Source organism: Actinia tenebrosa, unplaced genomic scaffold (assembly GCF_029948245.1).
Source record: "Actinia tenebrosa isolate PJP-AT-01 unplaced genomic scaffold, QUT_ActTen_1.0 PGA_scaffold9__36_contigs__length_13948895, whole genome shotgun sequence".
Classification (NCBI taxonomy): Eukaryota; Metazoa; Cnidaria; class Anthozoa; order Actiniaria; family Actiniidae; genus Actinia; species Actinia tenebrosa.
Window position 1 is genome coordinate 3,576,044 of NW_028292586.1, and position 20,075 is coordinate 3,596,118.

The 20,075-nt window shown below is 35.2% G+C and overlaps 2 protein-coding genes and 1 long non-coding RNA gene across 4 annotated transcripts in view; 1 reads left to right on the forward strand and 2 right to left on the reverse strand.

The window, feature by feature from the left end:
* The window catches only part of LOC148904507 (uncharacterized), a 35,337-nt gene extending 17,985 nt beyond the window's left edge, over positions 1 to 17,352 (forward strand). Inside the window, exons 2-6 of one of the 2 annotated variants that reach the window (XM_089024952.1) lie at positions 10,157 to 10,522; positions 12,351 to 12,413; positions 14,909 to 14,971; positions 16,380 to 16,477; positions 16,599 to 17,352. In XM_089024952.1, the coding sequence (XP_088881078.1) occupies positions 10,157 to 10,522; positions 12,351 to 12,413; positions 14,909 to 14,971; positions 16,380 to 16,477 (590 nt within the window). In that variant the 3' untranslated portion in view covers positions 16,599 to 17,352. The remainder of the gene's footprint in view (positions 1 to 10,156; positions 10,523 to 12,350; positions 12,414 to 14,908; positions 14,972 to 16,379; positions 16,478 to 16,598) is intronic. The other variant, XM_089024953.1, reaches the window with a different exon arrangement.
* Positions 781 to 2,781, reverse strand: LOC148904510 (uncharacterized). Its single transcript, XR_016118912.1, has 3 exons — positions 2,702 to 2,781; positions 2,467 to 2,614; positions 781 to 2,004 (listed from the first exon to the last, which is right to left on the reverse strand). It is a non-coding gene; the product is annotated as an uncharacterized LOC148904510 (long non-coding RNA).
* LOC148904511 (uncharacterized) lies at positions 4,830 to 7,983 on the reverse strand. The gene is made up of 4 exons (XM_089024919.1): positions 7,730 to 7,983; positions 6,573 to 6,606; positions 5,906 to 5,991; positions 4,830 to 5,237 (listed from the first exon to the last, which is right to left on the reverse strand). The coding sequence occupies exons 1-4, from the start codon at positions 7,730 to 7,732 to the stop codon at positions 4,830 to 4,832; spliced, it is 531 nt and encodes a 176-aa protein (XP_088881045.1). The 5' UTR covers positions 7,733 to 7,983.
* Positions 17,353 to 20,075: the final 2,723 nt, after the last annotated feature.

The window sequence follows — 20,075 nt, forward strand, 5'->3', positions numbered from 1 at the left end:
CAGTCATCGTCTTTTAACATTGGATCACGTATCTCTTACTGTAAAGCAAGTGCCTCAGTTATACTTTTGGACTATTTCCTTTTTTCAATGTTAGAAGATTGGAAATCATATTAGGGAAATTAGGTTGTATCACCTGTACATAGCCGTGTGTTGCCAGAGTGTTCGCCGTACAGGGAATCCAAGCAAATAACTTGAATGGGTCTGGCTATATATTACTATGGAGAGGTGATTTTTAAAAACCACCGTAAAAACCAAATGACATGAAAAAATAAAACATTTCAAACTTCAATATTTATAATAATTTTTGTATATCACGGTTATTTGCTTGGGTTTCCTGTGGTTGGTTGCCAGAAATTTTAAATCCGATCTCTTTACAAACAAGAAAGATGACTATCAAATAAAGCAATAACTAGTAGTATCCATGTGCGCTTAAAAAGTGCCTTTCATTATTGAAAGAAATAGTTTGGTGTTTTGTAACCGTCACTAAGGTATGATATAGTTATTATTATCATGATTTCTATTTATTTGAACTATGAAGTTCTTGCCTACTTCAAATGTTACCTGGCAAAACATATCGGGGGGAAAAAAGCAACAAATAAAAGAGATAATTCTGATAAACACATATTTCTATACATTATATATAGAATGATATGGAAGACTTAAATTATTAAAAAACTATTATTGAAAATGTGTTGTTCTTGTGAGAAGCATATACATACAACAATCCCTTCTGGAATCGAACCAGAGCTCTTAGAAAAATCTAAGTGCGACAATCAAGGATTTGTGGCGTATGCATAGCTTGTAAGTAGTGTACAAGTGTCGTTTGCAAATGAGTAGATTTTTTATCCCACAATATGCTGCATTTAGACAACAGGTTAGGTCTGAGTCAGCCTTCATAAATTACTTCAGCTCACATGAATTACATTAGCCTAAGGAATTATGTATCATCATTCTCAGACCAACCTGCACATCTAGAAAAAAAATTTTTGTTTGATTTTGTCTTGGTGTTATGACCACTTTACTGTGGTGGAGGAGGTAAACGTTCAGCTGGGCTTAAATGAGCTGAGCACGTTGTCAGTTCACCATGCTGCAGCATTACAGCTCGAATTGTCACAAAAACATCTGGGTCAGCTCTTGCATACACCACCAGCAGATGGAGCATTGAAATAGGACAACAATATATCATATCTCTTATTTACACTAGTGTAGTGATAAAAGGGGAGGTTTGGGTCAAATTTTTTGTGAAGTCTAACATGAACTTTTGAACGGCCTCATGAAATGCTTTCTCATCAAATTAATTTTGTATCCCAAGAAACAATAAAACGGTTGTTGTTGTGAGGGATATAACATATTTCCAGTATCCAGTCTCATCATGGTATGAAAAAGGACTATTGCATTTCTCATCACACCTTCAGATTCCAATGATACATACCCTGTCATTGTTTCTGCACTACTATTGTGCTCCCCCTGTCAAAAGAAACATACCTGTCGATGTCCATAGTTGAGAAATCATGGTTGTTTCTAAACTAGGGCATTCAATATCATGATTGTACCTTGATCTCACATCTTCTGATAGGCCCCTCCTTGTGCTAATTAGCCACATTTAGAGTAAGTACAAACCTCCCCTCATAAGCATGGTTATTTCTTTCCAGTCAGTTGGCTATTGTTATTGATAAGACTTTCTCAACATCCTGCTGCTCATCCTGTTTCCTTTTTCCCATGTTAGGCCTGTACATGGATCATGCATACATTGGACAAGGTCTCTTAGGTTGAAATCAGGCACAGCACCATTTCTAACACTGATGGCTATTCCTCTAAGAACATGGTTATGGTCTTCCTTTTTATGTCGTGGTTCCTCATTATCCTCAACTTGCTCAGGGACATACAGATGTTCTCTTAAATTAATTCCTTGTAGGGTGTATGTCTTAATCTTATTGTGTTAAGAATACATGGCCATCAAATATTTCAGCAAGTCTGCTTTTGTCTCAGTTTTATCAGTTTTACCTAAAAAAAACCAATGAAGTATCAAAGTGCCTTTCACTCCTTATGATATAAGGAGTGAGGTACCTCAAAACATCAGGAGTGAGGTACCTCAAAACATCAGGAGTGAGGTACATTTGGGAATGAATGAAATAAAAACATCTTTTTTCCAGTTTAGCAACACAAAAGTATGCCCTTTCTTTCATAGTCAGAGATTTGTCATACATTAAGATTGATAGTCAGATGAAAATTAACAAAATATTAGCTTACCAGCACCAGCTACCTGAGGATAAGGGTTATAATATCGTTGGTACTTGGTTCTTTGTAGAGAAACAAGTGCATCTTGAAAAGATAGCCAATTTGCTGCCAAAGTGTTTTCAAGAAAGTGGATGTCTTCTATGAGAAGGGCTCCACCTCAATGTATACAATAGATATTATCTTTTAAAACTATACTTTTGTTTACAACATAAAATTTATCCTACTTACCAATGTGCAGGGGTTTTAAATACAATTCAATCTGGTGTACTGGCAATTTTTTTGGCCTCTGATGTTGCATCCATGATAATGTGTATTATGTTCACGGGCCTATTTGTCCCTTGTGTCCATATCAAGTTGAATTCACCAGTCACAAATCCTGATAATTACAAAGTACAAACAAAAGGTATTAACAGCTGATATCTGCATTTTTAGATATAACTAATATGATAAAATGACTACATACCAACAGCTATCATCCCAAATGGCTTTCATTTCATTTTCAACTCTTTGCAGTTCTCACTCAGGGCTCAGCAATGTTGACTTTTGCCTGACAAGTAGAAAAAAAATGAGACCCTAAGCACGAACACCATTTATCAGGAGAAGTAGTGATATGCAACAAACCTTCAAAGGATCTCGCTGAAGTGTTCCTGGTGCTTGACCTCTGGGACTAACAGCAAATATGTGTGTCGAAGTCTCTTGGGTTGGTTTAGATGTATTTTTATTCTGGAATCATGTTGTACATATCAACACATTCGGTTCGAGCCATGGCTTGCCTAGAAACTAATTTACATCATACAGATGTCCATATATGGGGTGCTATGACATCCCCCTCTTTGTGTTCAATTGTTCAATGTTTATCAACCTTATGGTTAATTGGTGTTGATCAATATATGTAAATGTTCAATGTCAACTTATATAGACAGGTTATATGCTTTTTTTTTGTATCAACTCTTTACAAACGTAGTCTAATAGGAGCTTTGATTGTACGCCCATATCTAGTGGTATAGCTTGCTGATTGATTGTTCTGCTCCTTTGGTTTATAATCACTTAAAGGTACATCTCGGCTTTTGGTAGCTTCAGTCATCTGTGGTCTTTCTTGTACCAATACCGCTGGTTTACCAAGTAGGTCTTGGGGATGATGTATGTCAAGTGCAGGTTGGGTTTCTTGGTAGTCCCTTCTTTCTGGTTCTTTAAGCTGGCTTGTTCTCGGTCTTAGATGTTCTCTGGTTCTCTAGTAGAGCTTACCATTCATCCCAACAACGACGTCCTTGGTTCGCTTATAGGGTTGGGTTTCCTTGTGATTTCACCCTTGTCCCACATTCTTTTGTGCGTATTGTACACATATACCAGCTCCTCAACAAGTAATGGTCTTGTGTCAGATTTACTTGCCTTTCTGTTATAGTACTCTGCTTGTTTCACTTGGGAGAGTCTGATTGCTTCCTTGTGGTGACCATTGTCTGGATGTGAGGATTGCAGGACATGGTTGCTGCTTGGAATAAGCAGTCGGGGCTTACATCCATACAAAAACTCACAGGGTGATGGTATAGTGCTTGTTCGGGGTGTGATTTTGTAGATCCAGAGTGCTGTGTAAGGGCACTTCTTTTCATTTAGGGCCTTCTTCCATAAGGATTTGCATGCTCCTATAGCTCTGTCTGCAACGCTGTTTGCTTGGTGATGGTAGGGTGAGCTGAATGTTAACTTGATCCCATTGTTTTCACATTACTCACGAAACTCTTTGCTAATGTACTGCGTACCAAAGTCAGCATGGATGTGTGATGGTAATCCATATTCTGTTAACACATGCTGGAAGTGGCTACATAATTTATGGTATTGGCTGTAATATTAGCAATTTGACTTACGACAGGAAATCTTGAGTAATAGTCTACAATCATTAGATACTTTGAACCGCTGAATTCAAAGATATCAGTTCCTAACTTTTCCCATGGTCTAGAAGGAAGATCTTGTTGCAATATGAGAAGACAGGATAACTGCACTGAGGTGGTACTTGATTAAGGAAGACTGAACAACTGCACTGAGGTGATATTTGATTAAGGAGGTCAGGATAACTGCACTGAGGTGGTACTTGATTAAGAAAGACTGAACAACTGCACTGAGTTGGTACTTGATTAAGGAGGTGAGAACAACTGCACTGAGGTGGTACTTGATTAAGGAGGCCAGAATAACTGCACTGAGGTGGTAAGAGGAATGGATAACTATGGGGATACCGCTGCACTGTGAAGATCTTGTGACTTGTGGGGAGACTGCTGCACCCTGAAGATCTTGTGACTTGTGGGGATACTGCTGCACCGTGAATATCTTGTGAATTGTGGGGATACGGCTGCACTGTGATGATCTTGTGACTTGTGGGGATACCGCTGCACTGTGATGATCTTGTGACTTGTGGGGATACCGCTCCACCGTGAATATCTTGTGACTTGTGGGGATACTGCTGCAATGTGATGATCTTGTGACTTGTGGGGATACCGCTGCACCGTGATGATTTCACCTATTTGTGTCATATCTGATGTCTTTTTTTTTTGGCAAATGAAATATTATCATCAGGGTGTTTTTGCCACAGATAAACCTCTTTTTTAAAACAGGTCATTGACATTATTCATACTTGGTTTTTTCAGATAGTTGTAAGTGAGGTCACACCACATGGTGAAATAATGGGACTCTTCTGCATCCAATGGTACCCAACCATGTTTATCCATTCGACACATGACATCTTCCTTGTTTCTGTCTGATGATTCCAACCATTTTTCGAGAGACACATTCCATTCAAAAAATGTGCATCTTTTCCTATTCTTAACTCTGTGAGCTGTTTTCCAGTTTGTTTGCTTATCAAATTCTTCAGGATAACCCATTAGCACATGGTAATCCCCAGATGGGTATCTTCTAGCAGGCCTTTCCTGAAGATACCTTTTCACTTCTGTATTCAAGCCAACAAAACATGAACTTTGGATCTGTTCAGGGTACATTTCTTCAAGGGTTTCAATCTAAGAGACGAAGAGAAAAAGTTAGCAAAGGAATTAACTTCCAAACATGATGATTGGCAAACAGACTGTTGAGTTCAATTTTCACCTGGTCTAAAAATGGACTCATTAAAGTCTTAGATCTTTGCTCTCAAGCAAATCTTATTATTGACAATAACATATTTAATCTAATATACTGATATCTCAAACGGAAAACAAGCAAGCACAAATGCATATTTACTTAACTGTATCAGTGTAGCAATTATTAAGATATCATGGGAAAAAACTATTTGTCTTTTTGAAAGACATTCCCATCAAAGTATATAATAGTTCAATTCTTAAAAACAAAGATTTTGGATTTTGACATTTGAGTTGTCTAAATTCATCACATTTTCAATTTCATCACAAGGAATTTAGTTTTTGACAGACACGAAACTGTAATGTGTTATGCATATAATATGCATCTCAAATTGAAGGTACTTATGAAAAAATCAAAAAGCATTTCATGGACAACATTATTGACAATTACTGTATAACTTCTGAATAAAGCAAATGAAATTTAACACTGACATTGTGTGGCAAAATAAAAATAAATAAATAAATAAAATTTAAAAAAAGAAGAAAAGAAAAGAAAAACATTCTTCAAAACGTTTGTCCCATGATACCTTAAGAAATGACGAGGCTTCACTTACTTCTTCTGTTGCTTCCTGAGGAGGTTTCAAAAGATTCAGCAGAAGATAATCTGTTTCTTCTTCATTTCTGGCAACTGATGATATGGCTGGAAGGGTAATAGAATAGCAATGATTCAGAATTGGAAAAAGTAATGTATATTACTGTTCTTAAAATGTAAACAAAACTAAGGTAAACAAATCAACTAAGAGCTATTACAGTGTACTGCTAAATGGATTTTAAAGTTGAGTTGCAATTAACACAACATATAAAGACAATAAAAAGACATGAGAAGCTCCTATATATTTCAATTGTAATTATAATACGCATTATTAATACCTGTGGCAATGACATTTTCTGAATCTAGATTTACTGGAAAGAGTGGTGGTAAGCTCTGATAGTTATAAAGATATCATCATCCTCATCACATGAATTAGCATTGCTCTTATCATTTTCACTTTTTTTTATAAAATTATTTTCACCATTTTTCTTCCAATCTTATGTAGGTATTCAAAATTCAATCTCAAAATCAAGCTTGTGATGAAACCCCATTTTCAGGTTCATTTTTGGAATTAGCATTTAATTCTGCATCAAATAGCTTGATGTCACCTTGAGGTACTGGGATACATTTACATGTATGACCACTATATAGACAGAGAGGTGGATATTACACTTTATCTTTTGACTTACCACTAGTAGATGTGTCTAAAAAATTCTCCTCTTCCTATTAGTAAAAAAACAATTCACAATTCAATCAAAATATGCATTAAAATTGCAATGTTTGTATAATAGATGACACAACTATTGTGCATGTCAGGTACATTCGTGATCATTGAATGGAACTGTAAAAAAGAAGTATTGCTTTGAATCTTATAGTTTTTTGTGTTCTCTGAAATTCTTAAGATTCCAATGGCTACATTTTCAAGCTCGAATGCTTAGAGTGGAATGATTTCCATATCATCTACTTCAAGTCATGCTTCTTCCTTCTGCAAGTTGTGAGACAAGAATATATTTCGACTCGACTGAATAATTATTGTCAGTTCAAATTGTCGGTTCATAAATTGAAATGATATATTTACGACGGTAAGATAAAAAATTCCATTATGATTGCTTTGCATCTTATTCTAAGTTTAATGAGGTAGAAGTTGATGAATTATCTGAAATTCCTTTACTTATTCTTATATCTGATAACAAAATATTAAAAGCTTCATTTTTTTATGTATTTGTCTTTAGAGCAAAAACATTTCATATAGCTTCAGAATGGGCTTCTAAATAATGAAAAATTAGCTCAAAGTTTGAAGTTAGTATGTTTACCAATATTACAAGACATAAATTCTTAGACTATTCTTCCTTTAACAGTACTGATCTTCGGTTACTAAATATACTTCTTTCAAACAATAGCTGATTTAGAGAATGAGCAGGTTATCAAAATTACATACGAGCGTTTTATAACGTTCAAAATCCTTGGAATCTTTTAAACCATTGTTCCTCTATTGTCATTGCTTCGTTCGTAGAAGACATGCTTAATTCTGAGACAAAGCGGCGAGGTGTTCAAAGTTAAAACGATCCCAAGTCTTTATAACATAAGATTTCTTTCTTTAGTAAGTTTTAACACTTCGACCGAATTCAGACATATAAGTTTTAGTTAAAGCCTCTTTCCAAATCTATTAAGAATTACTCGAAATTTATAAAACAACGAGAGGTGAGTTAACAACATTTAATTTTTGGATGGTCAGCTTCAGCTGAAACGGCTAACATTACAAGCTGATTATTATCCGTTCTAACGCTAAATGAAAATTCATTTATATGTTCCTATATTTATAAACAAAATTTTAATGTATACTAACCATGGTATTGTCTTCAAGAGTAAGACAAAAAGAATTCTTGATGAAACGCTTGAGGACACAATAGTGAATACTGTACGCACTCAACTGGAAGATAAAAACGTGGTCAACGTGGTCTCAACTATGTCTCCCCTTCCCCCAAGGGAGGATATTCAATGAGTTGGTTTCACCATGCATTCTGATTGGTAGATAAAAGCACGTCTTCTATTGGCTAAGAGGTATTAGGTCAGTTCTGCCATGGAAGTCCGTTTCGCCACGCTACATACTTGGAGCTCACTGTACACCAGTTCAACGGATTTCTTTCGGCAATCGACCCGAGGTCACGCCGGAAGTCTATCGTAAATGCGGGTTGGATTTGGATATAGTCTTTCTTCGAAATTATGGTGACTGTGTTTTTTAACGGCCTAAGATACAAAAGTATTTAACTTATAATTTATAACTTTATAATCTTTCTTCGAAATTATGGTGAGTGTATTTTTTAACGGACTAAGATACAAAAGTATTTCTTCCGGCGTGACCTCGGGTCGGTTGCCGAAAGAAATCCGTTGGCTATTTCTCAATGATCGGGTAAAATTTCGAGGCTTTATTTCACGTTTCAATGATTTTATTGAAATTTTTGATGAATCTCCATACATTTCCTTATAACAGGACACCACAGAAACCAAGCTTGGGCTACCTGTGGTCGTAATTGCTTTTGCTCACAGGAAGCCCACACAACCTTTAAATACCGTATTATTAAATCTGAGAGCGAGGTTTCACTGCGATATCGTGCATTTTAAAATAATTTTTATATATCTACCGTAGGTACCTATATGTAAATCACTTGATAAAAATAGAATTTTAATTTCTTTATCTGTAAAAACATCCAAACTTTATTTTGAAGAGATAACTAGCTAAAAACTAGTGAAAGCTGCGTCGGTGTTCCTAATGTAGGTTAAAAACGCTGATGAAAACGCAACAAATAGGTGTTATTCAGGGGCGGACCTAGGAAATTTCAAAAGGGGGGGCTGGATAGGATCCGATAATTTCCAAAACAAATCTCCGTCATATGCTAATAAGGAAAGCCAATAAAGTGCATCTTGCAAAATTGATGAAAGACCATCATGCATTAGAAAAATGTATAGCGAAAATGAGGTTGTCGAAAAAATTAATCCAAATTAAAAAAAATTAAAATGAAACAAATTTCCTTCATGCATAAGGCAGTAAATGAATGAATAAAACGGCCAGCGGCCAGCTAAAGGGGAGGGAGGGGGGGGGGGGGGGGGGATGGTACTTAAAATGTATTTAGTCATTGGAGAGTTTTACTGTTGTTAAGCACATATTAAGTATAGTACTTAATACCTATTTTTTACGAATCATCGCACAAGTATGAGTTTAAAAGTCTATTGACTTCGTTGACACATACTTCAACTAAAATACAATACAAATACATATTAAGAATGGTACTTAATATGTATTTAGTCATTGGGAAGGTTTGCTGTTGTTAAGCACATATTAAGTATAGTACTTAATACCTATATTATTACAGATCATCGCACAAGTAGGAGTAAGTCTATTGACTTGACACATACTTGATATTCAAATATATATTAAGATCTATACAAGTATAAACAAGATACCCTATCTTATCTGTACCTGAACATAGTGCTTGTTGAATACTTATTAAATAGGTTTTTAAACATAGATTAAATACAGAGCGATTTAACAAATATGTTAAGATACACATCAAATACCAATAGGCATTACTCAGATATATATTAAATACGTATAAGTTAAAATCAAATACTGTTAAAGTAGTAGTTAAGTCTTTTCATTTTCTTAAGCACATGAAATGCTTTTAGGAAACATAAAAGGCCTTCTTATTAGTGGCTTTCTTCAAATCTTCGTTTGCCTACACAAGCATTCGTATATAAAATTATATCAAAATCAGTCAATGTCGTTTAATAAGACGGGTTTACGTGTCTTTGTATATCGATAGACTGAGTACGTAAATTGCAATACGAACACAATCTACACGGAGTCAGTCGAATTCAGCAGTAGGTGTATGTAATGTCCGCGATTTTGGATGTAGAAACAAATAGTGTAGCTTATGAAATCGACTCTTTCTATTTAATCATAAGAGAGGGTCTAAGAATTTGTTTCCAGCATATGTATGCATCTTCTCAGATTTTTCGTATTTGCGCTTTGTAATCAAAATGATATGAGAATCAGAAAATGTTGCTTTCAGCTAGTAGCGGTGCTTTGAATACAAACATGTTAGTTTTGTGACTGCGCTATAATCTTTATACTATGTTAATGAATTTGCTACCTTCCTTATGTTTTGTCATCTACGGATATGCTTCATGCAATACAGTCATCATTGCAGACAGCAGCACCATATAATAGCAAACATATATCAATACCTTATAATTTTCTTCTTTTTTGACAAAGTATACTCCATAAAGGGTCCAACATATATCAGATGTTCCATTGGAGAAGATGCCTTGTTTATGTGGAATACGACGGATCAAACAAAAATCCTTTCTGCCAGATGGGGAATAAGAAAGGGCACCATCCCCGATCCTCATTTTATCAGTGTTAATGGATATAATGGAAAAGTGCACCTTAACGAAGATATTGATGCGACATTGAAAAAGAGAGTAGAATTTATTGGAAACTTGACAATAGGTCGTGTTTGGTTTGTGTTGAAGAACCTTACTGTCAGTGACACTAATGAATACATTGCAAGCATCAGTGACGATGAATCAATAGTTCAACTATATTATGTGCGCCTAATGGTTGCAGAGAAGGAGAAAGGTAAGCCATGCACTTTTTTGGGAGTAACATAACTTATTTATTTCATATAAACTTCTGATTCCTAACCGTCTAACACCCTAATCCACATAGACCATATTATGCACATTTGTTGTGAAGCGTTATCGTCAGTGTGAGTGTGAGAAAGAATATTGTTGGTGGTGACTGACCTTTGGTCAACCTGAGCTGGACTTAGTCATTTTCAAAGACTTTCTCTAGTTCAAGTCTTCTTTAAGATTACACTCACCTGGATGATCACTGACTTCACAACAAGCATCAACGCCTGGGTTCAATATTACGAAGCAAATTATAGTCTTTGTAGTATTTCGACAACAATGCAATATGTTGGTTATATTGTTAGGCAAATTCATAACTTCGTTCTCAAAAAAAAAAAAAAAAGATAGATAGATAGATAGATAGTTTATTATCCTGCAGATGGTTATGGGCCATCGATATCCGATGGTTATTTGATTGTCAATAGTAATTATTTACAATTCTTACCCACAACTTAAAACAACACTACCTGTTTTAATAAAAACATAGCCCCAAGTAGTGACCTTATCTAACCACAAAATGTTAATAGGAAATCAGGTTTAGCTATATATATAGGCGAGCCTAGACAGCGTTTAACACACACTGAATCGACTTTTAAAGTTAGAAGGCCGAGTCTAAGGCTGTAGCTGTAGTTGAACTGGGAAGCATGGACCTAAGTGGACGAATGGCCTAGTAAGGAAATCCTGCTAAAAACACACCTACTAAGGGAATGTCTTCCTAGTCAGCTTCAATGCACCTTAGGCTAGTAGCAACCTCTCGTATTTATATTCCAGGCCATCCCGGAGTTATTTCAGCCAGCTCTAGCTTCCAACCATATAATCTCACATGTCTTTTTTCGTTCCAAATTGTCCACAAACCTTAAGGGGCACTTGAATAAAAATCAATGAAAATTGGAAATGACTTGAAGCCTGTATAAACTTATCTATATGGCCCAGACAGTAGCCAAGCAACATGTTTCCTTAATAGTCAAAATTATCAATTTTATTCAGCATCTAAATTGTGAGTAAATGACGTCATTTACTAAACCCTATTGTTCTTTTCACTTTTAACTCAAAATATCTCAACAGCAAGTGGCTCCCAGGCTAAAATTTTAACTAATCTGGTTTTCAAAATCATAATTGAGTCGTATCATCCTCAAACACTTCAATTATTCGGACTTTCAAAACTTGGAGCGTTTTCATCTAAGTGTCCCTTTAATGCTTGATTATCTAGGAAATAATTCATACAAAATAAACTGAACTCGCAAATCTTACATGATTAAAGACAATCGTAAATGATCCTGAAAATAGCATAAGCTTTAAGCACTTGATGTGTTTGTTATTCATCATTCTTCCATTTTTTCCAAAAGCTATTAAAGTTATTAAATTATTCACTTACATAACCTCTCTGTTCCACCTTCTCAACCAACCAACCAATTATAAACCAACCTTCAAGTCAACAAAGTAACCAATCACTATTTGGTCATACTACTACCAATACAACAACAAATGAGACAAACAGAATAACTGAAACTAAAAAAAAAATTTATGCTGCAAATGTTTGCAGTGCTCATGCGTATACCACTGACCACTCTCGTGAAGAGCAGCCATTTCCCCCCGTTATACTCCATATTTTGTATCTATCAAGTACACATATGTCGAATAAATGATTCAAAACTTGCAGATATTAAGGAACGGGAAAAAAAAATTTCCATCATTTTGAGTTAAGCCCAGACAAGTGGTAAAACTACAAGGATCCCGCGCGATATTGTTTTAATTATTATGTTTTCCCTCGACAGAAAAACCAACAGAAGGGCCTCCTCCAACCCCAGACACTACAGATGCTGCTCCCAACAATACAAGTAAGGTTTTGATAGCTTCAGCATTAATAAAAACATGGAATACCAATATACATTTATAATATGCATACATAAAGTATGATATTTTTGTGATTATTTATTGGAGTCTGTGACGTCATACACTCAACATCAAACATTGCTACATATATTTCTTTATATATAAATCCTTAATTTATTTTATTCCTATGAAGCCCAAAGGGTGGCTAATGTGCTTATTTCACATTACTTGTGATTATGTTTTGGGGTGTTTGGGTATTTCTTTCTCCCTTTACTACTGATATTCTGATCATAAACTAAAATGAAATGTATGGAGCGATGTTCGATGTTGAGTGTATGACGTCACAGACTCCAAAAATTTGAGACAGCAGCTCAATGATAGCAGAGCTCCCGCGCGACCCGTGTAGAATGTGGTTAAACTATCCAACTCAGTTTTCGTGGTCATCGCATGGGAACCCTGTGCTTAAAGCTAAAAGTGTCGCCAGCACGGTGTACATCGCGTTTCTGATTGGTCGAGCTTTCAAATAACACGTCACTAGGACCATGACGACTTTTTGTTTAACGAGCATTTTAGTTATCAGTTTCTTTTTTTTTTTTTTTTTTTTTTTTTGTAAAATTGTAAAAACGAAACAAAAAATCATGGAAGAAATCATGAAAGAAAATACTTCGACACAGTGTGAAGATAGAGGTTAGGACATTTTCCATTTTGTTTTATTTTTAGATTAAATAACTACAATTATCGGAAAACAAGCAACAAACTAGCATGATAAACGAGCGGAAAAAGTCGATAATTGTTTTGTTATTGTAGTAGGAGTACTCGTAGTTCTTACATGTTTTAAAAGTAGTCATTTGAAAAATAAATAAATAAATAAACAAAAAACATTAAGCACTACAACTTACCTATATTATCTTCTACTATTTCATTAGTGCCACGCGGTCCACATACTCTCATCTTTGAAACAAAAAACATTAAGTTTAGTAGTATAAGTATATATCAGCGAATGGAACTTTTGAATTCAAAAATTAAGCAATTCCAAGAGATGTGTGACAAAGTTTATAGCTAATTATAATATAACTAGATTATTACGCGCGCTCTGATTGGCCATAAACCAATAAACTATTTCCCCATGGGCTGCAGCCTCGCGCACGCTGATCTCAACTGACGATGGCCTATCTTCTCTAAATTTTCAAACCCGATGGCGTCAATAGCGCGCGCACGAGCGAGATGGGTGATATAACGCGCGCTCTGATTGGCTGAAATGCCTATGAACTATTTGCCCATGGGTCGCACTGTAGATTTTTGGTCATATTATAAATCAGTTAGAGGACAAAAAAGCGCTCGCCCATGGCGATATAGACGCACTTGAGAAAATATAAAGAACTCTTAACAAGCTAGAAGCACACTTTCCATGAAGTATTCTCTATTTATTTTTTTATTTTCATGGCGGGAAAAAATACAGTTCATATAAAAACATAAAATTAATTCCTTTTGAAAACCAAACATCGTTATTTAAAAGACGTAAGAAAGCTTTTCTCTTCTTTTCTTTTCTTTTCTTTCTTTTTTTTTTTTTTTTTTTTTTTTTTTTTTTTTTTTTTTTGCTCACCTTTTCGACCAGTTTTCAAGTTTGTTTTAAGCTTGGTCTTGATTTGTCCTAAAAAATCCGGAATCTCCAAAATTTCGATTCTGGTGAAAGACATCAATGGTAAATCTAGCAAAACTTGATATTGTATTGGATTATCTGTAGTTATCTTTCATTTTTTAAGTAAAGTTACCCAGGACTTCAAACCATGTATAAAACCAGCAATTCAATGAAAAGATAAGGGATCATCTTTTTTGAAACGTTTATCGAATTGTACTTTACTGGGATTTGTTACTTCAGACATGTATAAATGTATAATACAACGTTTCTGCAATCGAGTGTATATATATAATACATTTGTTGTGAAGTGTGATGGTCCGGATGAGTGTTGTAGTGTGTTAAGTAAGACTTACATGATTAAAGACAACCCTAAATGATCCTGAAAATAGCATAAGCTTTTGATGTGTTTGTTATTCATCATTCTTCAATTTTTCCTCCAGTTATTAAAGTTATAGATTTATTTACTTACATATTCTCTCTGTTCCACCTTATCAACCAACCAACCAATTATAAACCAACCTTCAACTCAACAATGCAACCAATCACTATTTGTTCATACCACTACCAATACAACAACAAATGAGACAAACAGAATAACTGAAACTAAACAAAATAAATTATTCTGCAAATGCCTGCAGTGCTCATGTGTATACCTCTGTCCACTCTCGCTGAGAGCAGCCATGTTTCCCCGTTACTCCATATCTCGTATATATTCAAGTACACATATGTCGAATATATGAATCAAAACTTGCAGATATTAAGAAACGGGAAAAAATGGCCATCATCTTGAGTTAAGACAACTGGTGAAACTACAAGGATCCCACGCGATATTGTTTTAATTATTACGTTTTCCCTCGACAGAAAAACCAACAGAAGGGCCTTCTCAAACCCCAGACACTACAACTGCTGCTCCTTACATCACACGTAAGGCTTCTTATAGCTTCAGCATAAATAATTAACTTGAATACCGATATACAGTTATAAAATGCATATATTATAGCATCGCGATTCACTAAGTCTCTTATATTTTTGAGACGACAATATTTTGTGGTATTGTCGTTTCAAAACTAAAGTTTCTGATTGGCTAACGTGCGACGAAAAGGAAAGCTTTAGCTTGAGCTTGAAGCGCGCGCGTCAAATTTTTACACTGGTTGCTTGCGGCATAGTGTGCGCTCGTAAGGAAACATTTCGCTTTTAATCAAAGAAATTCGGTCGATTTTTGTTTTCTTGTTCGTATGTTAAATTCTTTAAAATCGCGATACAAAACTAATTACGATTTTTTTTTTTTTTTTTTTTTTTTTTTGAAGGAAGCTTCTTTATTTTGCCACGGTAAAAACATCAGTCGATTGCCTAAAAATATTTAAAAGTAAAGATTTACGATTAAAAAGCTAGTTACTGTTTTACATGTTTGCCGTGGAGCCCTTAGTTACAACTTTTCTTACTGTACAAACTATCAATTTCCGTTTTAAATTTTCGTACTGACTTGACCTCTTTTATATTTAGATTTTTTTCTTTTAGATTTTGAGACGACAATGCCACAAATTATTATATGACCGTGAATCTTAAAGCCTGGACACTAGCAAATCGCGCGATCTGATTGGATAGTTCGCATCGCGGACTAGTCTAGATTCTCCGGTATTAACCGGTCCGATCGCATATTAATCTTAAGGCCAAAACGTTTTGTTCTTTTCAATGAAAAGTGGTCATATAATAAAACTCTTATCAACCGAGCTTGGTCGGTCTGTACATTCCGACCTCGGTCAAGATTATCCCGTACAGACCTCCTGCTCGGTTGATAAGATCTAAATATTGACGGCGTTGGGAGAAAATATATTCGGCATTGGGCGGAGTCGGAAAAAATACAGTAGCAGTAGCAGTAGCAGTAGCAGTAGCAGTAGCAGTAGCAGTAGCAGTAGCAGTAGCAGTAGCAGTAGCAGTAGCAGTAGCAGTAGCAGTAGCAGTAGCAGTAGCAGTAGCAGTAGCAGTAGCAGTAGCAGTAGCAGTAGCAGTAGCAGTAGCAGTAGCAGTAGCAGTAGCAGTAGCAGTAGCAACATTTAATAAAAACATATACTTAAACTTTACGTTCAGCATTTTTTCCCCAGCAACACCGCTATTTCAATTACATATATATCCTTCATATATCTCAATAGTCAGCTACCAACTCCCATTCCTTTCCTGTATAACAATAGATAAAGAGAAATAGAGGGGGAGGGGGAAGCTAAAAAGCATTTTTGTTTAAGAATATACATATTGTTTTTCTCCATAAGGGAACTCAAACTTATTTTATTTTTTGTACTCTACTTAACTTTTGGTTATATATTTCTCTTTTCAGCACCACCCAAACCTAACTCGTCGAACATACTAAGGCACACTAAGGGTTACATGATATTAATGGCGATTGCACTGGGGATGTGGCACTCTTACGTCTAGGTAAAGGTAACACTTAATATTAGAAACAATACTTATCGATGTTTATTACAGCTTGAATTCGACTAATTTCATTTATTACTACTTCAATATAATTTCATTATCTTTTATTTTATTTTCAAAGGTTTTTGATCTCAACGAAAAGATGAAGAGAGTCAAAATCATTGAAGGATTGATTAAGATCTTAAAAGGAGTCGAAGAGAATTATTTTGCGATTGCTTTCGCAGTAATTAATAGACTGTCTATTATTATATTTTTGTTATTTCGGTTTCTGATTTGTACTTTGGTATATTTTTCAAATTGAGTTCTACGAAGTTGACTCATCAAAAAACAAACAAGTAGATGACTTGCCCAAGGAACAACAACAAACATGTTTTCTAAAAATATATATATATAGTTTATTCATAAAACGCTCAATGCATGTGAATACAAGAAAAGTTTAGTTACAGCTCTTTTCATTATTTAACTAAGTATTATGTTTTGATTGTCAGTATATATTTGTTCAATAGAAACACCCGTCACAATAGAGGACTGTGTTCTGCATAATTGCCGAGTTAATCACATGAATCAACTACTAGATATCAAGACCACTTTTGTAAACAATAGAAGACTCAACAAACACAGTATTTTGATTGATTTTCATAGTTCAGTCACTACAGCTAAACTCCGAACTAAACATTTTTGGCTATCGCTCTCAATCGTTTTTTCTACTTTATAAAAAAGTTTTTACAATCATAGGAGGCTATCAGAGTCTGTTTCAGAGAATAATTGAATCATTCGTCTTGCACTGCAGGATTTTGAGTCATAACAAGAGGTTTTAGCGTATTTGATTTAAAAGAAAGTGTATGCATTAAATTACAGTCTTCGCAACGATAAAACATTTGTTTTGTATTTTTGGCACTGATAACAAAAGGGTGTGTGCAAACGTCACCAAGGAATGAAAGGAATGCGATCATTAGAGGGACGAGTGTGAGGAGTGAGAGCGATGGTACGATCAATAGTAGAAACTTTACGAAAGGCGTGATCAATAACATGAGCAGGATAATTACGCTTGAGGTAGAAGGAACGCATCTCAGAACATTTAACAGAAAAATCAAGATCATCACTACACAAACGACGAAGACGAAGAAATTGCGTGAACGGAATAGCGTTAAGGGTGTGCTTAGGATTAGAAGACGAGTAGAGTAAATAAGAATGAGAGTCAGTAGGTTTGTAGTGGACACTCCCTCTAATGATCGCATTCCTTTCACTCTTACGTATCACCCTATTAATAATTCCATTAAACCCATTGTTAACCGCAACTTTTCTCTGCTTGACTCTGATACTCGCACTTCTGCTATTTTCAACAACCGCCCTCTTTTTTCTTATAAACGTGATCGTAATCTTCGTTCTTTTTTGGTCAAGGGAGTTCTTCCCTCTAACAAAGAACCTGGTACTTTTCGCTGTTCTCGTAAACGTTGTTACACTTGTCCTCACATAGCTTCTCACACTTCTGTTGTTGGTCCTAAATCCACTGTTAAAATCACTGACCATTTTGTTTGTACCACTTCTAATGTTGTATACTGTATTAAATGTACCCGCTGTAATCTTTTGTATGTGGGCGAGACTGGCCGCCGTCTTGGTGATCGCATTTGCAATCATCTTTACGATATTCGCAATAACGATCCCACCAAACCAGTTTCCCGGCATTTTAATCTAGCTAATCATTCTATTTCTGACTTCATTGTTTTCGGTCTTTCTTTGATTAACGGCAATAATGATGATTGTCGCAAGACCAAAGAAATGCGGCAACGGGATTAATGAACGCTTTGCTTTCAACTAACCTCTTCTTTTGTCTTTTGATTGTTTGTTTTTGTTTCCTTGCCTACCTTGTTCTCATTGGTTTCCTTTGTCTTATTCTATCTTATATACACGCCTCTCTACCACCTCTTTCTCTTTTACTCCGACGAAGGACTAGCGTCCGAAACGTCAGTAAGTTTTTTCATCTTTTTCACGGTGTATAATTTACCTTTTCATCATTATAATTTATTTAGTGGGGAGGGGGAGGGGGTTGGTGAAAAAAAATAAAGTGGTACTATATATCTGAATATGGAATACTTACTCACTCACCCTTGACTTATTGATTGCCAACTTAACCTAAGCAGTAATAGGGATAGAGTAGATGTTTTGGGTTTATCTAACAAACAGACAAACAAACAAAATCTGTTTTACAATATTCTTGTATACAGGATAGAATAGAAATCGAAACACACGAATTAGCAGCATCGAAAACACCCCACGAATCACCAAACCTGATACCACCGAATATTGATGTCGGAGCAGTATCGAGAGAATGCACTCCAACATTATTGGACGAAAGGAAACCAAAAGAGAACCCTGCAGAGCAGCACTTTCTGTCAGGAACTCAGCATCTTTATCAAAAGATAAATAATAGAGAGTCATTGTCAAGAGAGCACGAGTATCAGTCGCTACTAAGGGAAAATGATAAAATAAGGTTACCAACAAATGATTCCTTTGAGCATAGTTAACTATGCTTTGAGACAGCGCAAAAACATGCTACATCGAATGTTAATCACGAGCAGCAAGGAACAGAATACCAACCACTACATCTGTATTCAAGCGTAGAAGAAAAGTAGTTGTATTAAAGTGATGTTGGTTTTATTAAAAGAAGAAAAAAAAAGCAAATGAAAAAAGAAAAAATGAAAAAATGAAAAAAGAAAAGAAAACGTTTCTAATAAAAATAAAATAAATAATATAAAATAAAATAAGAAAGCAAAAATGCAAAGGAAACAAAGCAAATATATCAAATTAACATTCATTTAAATATATTGTCAGATAATTCCAATAATTTTTTCCTCATTAAAAATGTGGTTTATTGCAACTCAAAAACACATGCTATTATTAGACTTTCATTTAAAGACTCGGCCTGGTGTATACAATTTGTAGTATTATAGTATGAAGTGGACAACATCTACACACAATGACAGTAAACTAAAAGGCGCCTTTCATGGGTACGAAACCTCTCTCGAGCACGATACTTAACCACAAGGGGCTTCTTTCAATATCGTGAAGGTTTAGATGCTTTCGAAATCCACCGTCATGTTTGATTCCTTTACTATCTCCACTGGTATGTTATTTTGAGCACAAATCTGAGTTTATTTGAAATGACCGGGGGTAACACTTTTTAATGTGTTCAAGGATTTTTCTTATGGATGCCCTGCCTCCAGTATAACGTAAATATTAAGCATCAGAAGAAAATCATGTGTAATAAGAATCACGTTTACGCCCTTACGCTTCGTTGGATGTTTTTAGTAAATGGAATAAACAAGAAAAATAAAAGAGAAAAGTAAATCAAGAAGGACAGTTATCCTTAAATCGTTTTGACTCGATATTAAATCGAGTGGTCCAATGATTACAACGAAACAACCATGAATTTCATTTTAGCATTATTTGATTGGTGCTATAATGCGCTAGAATAAGGAAGAAAACACTTTTTATTGATATTTAGTTTCGTGAAAGACATTCCACATGCATAAACCATCCAATCATGAAAGTGAAATACATTACTTATTCAAATACTTTATATCATTATGATCCACTA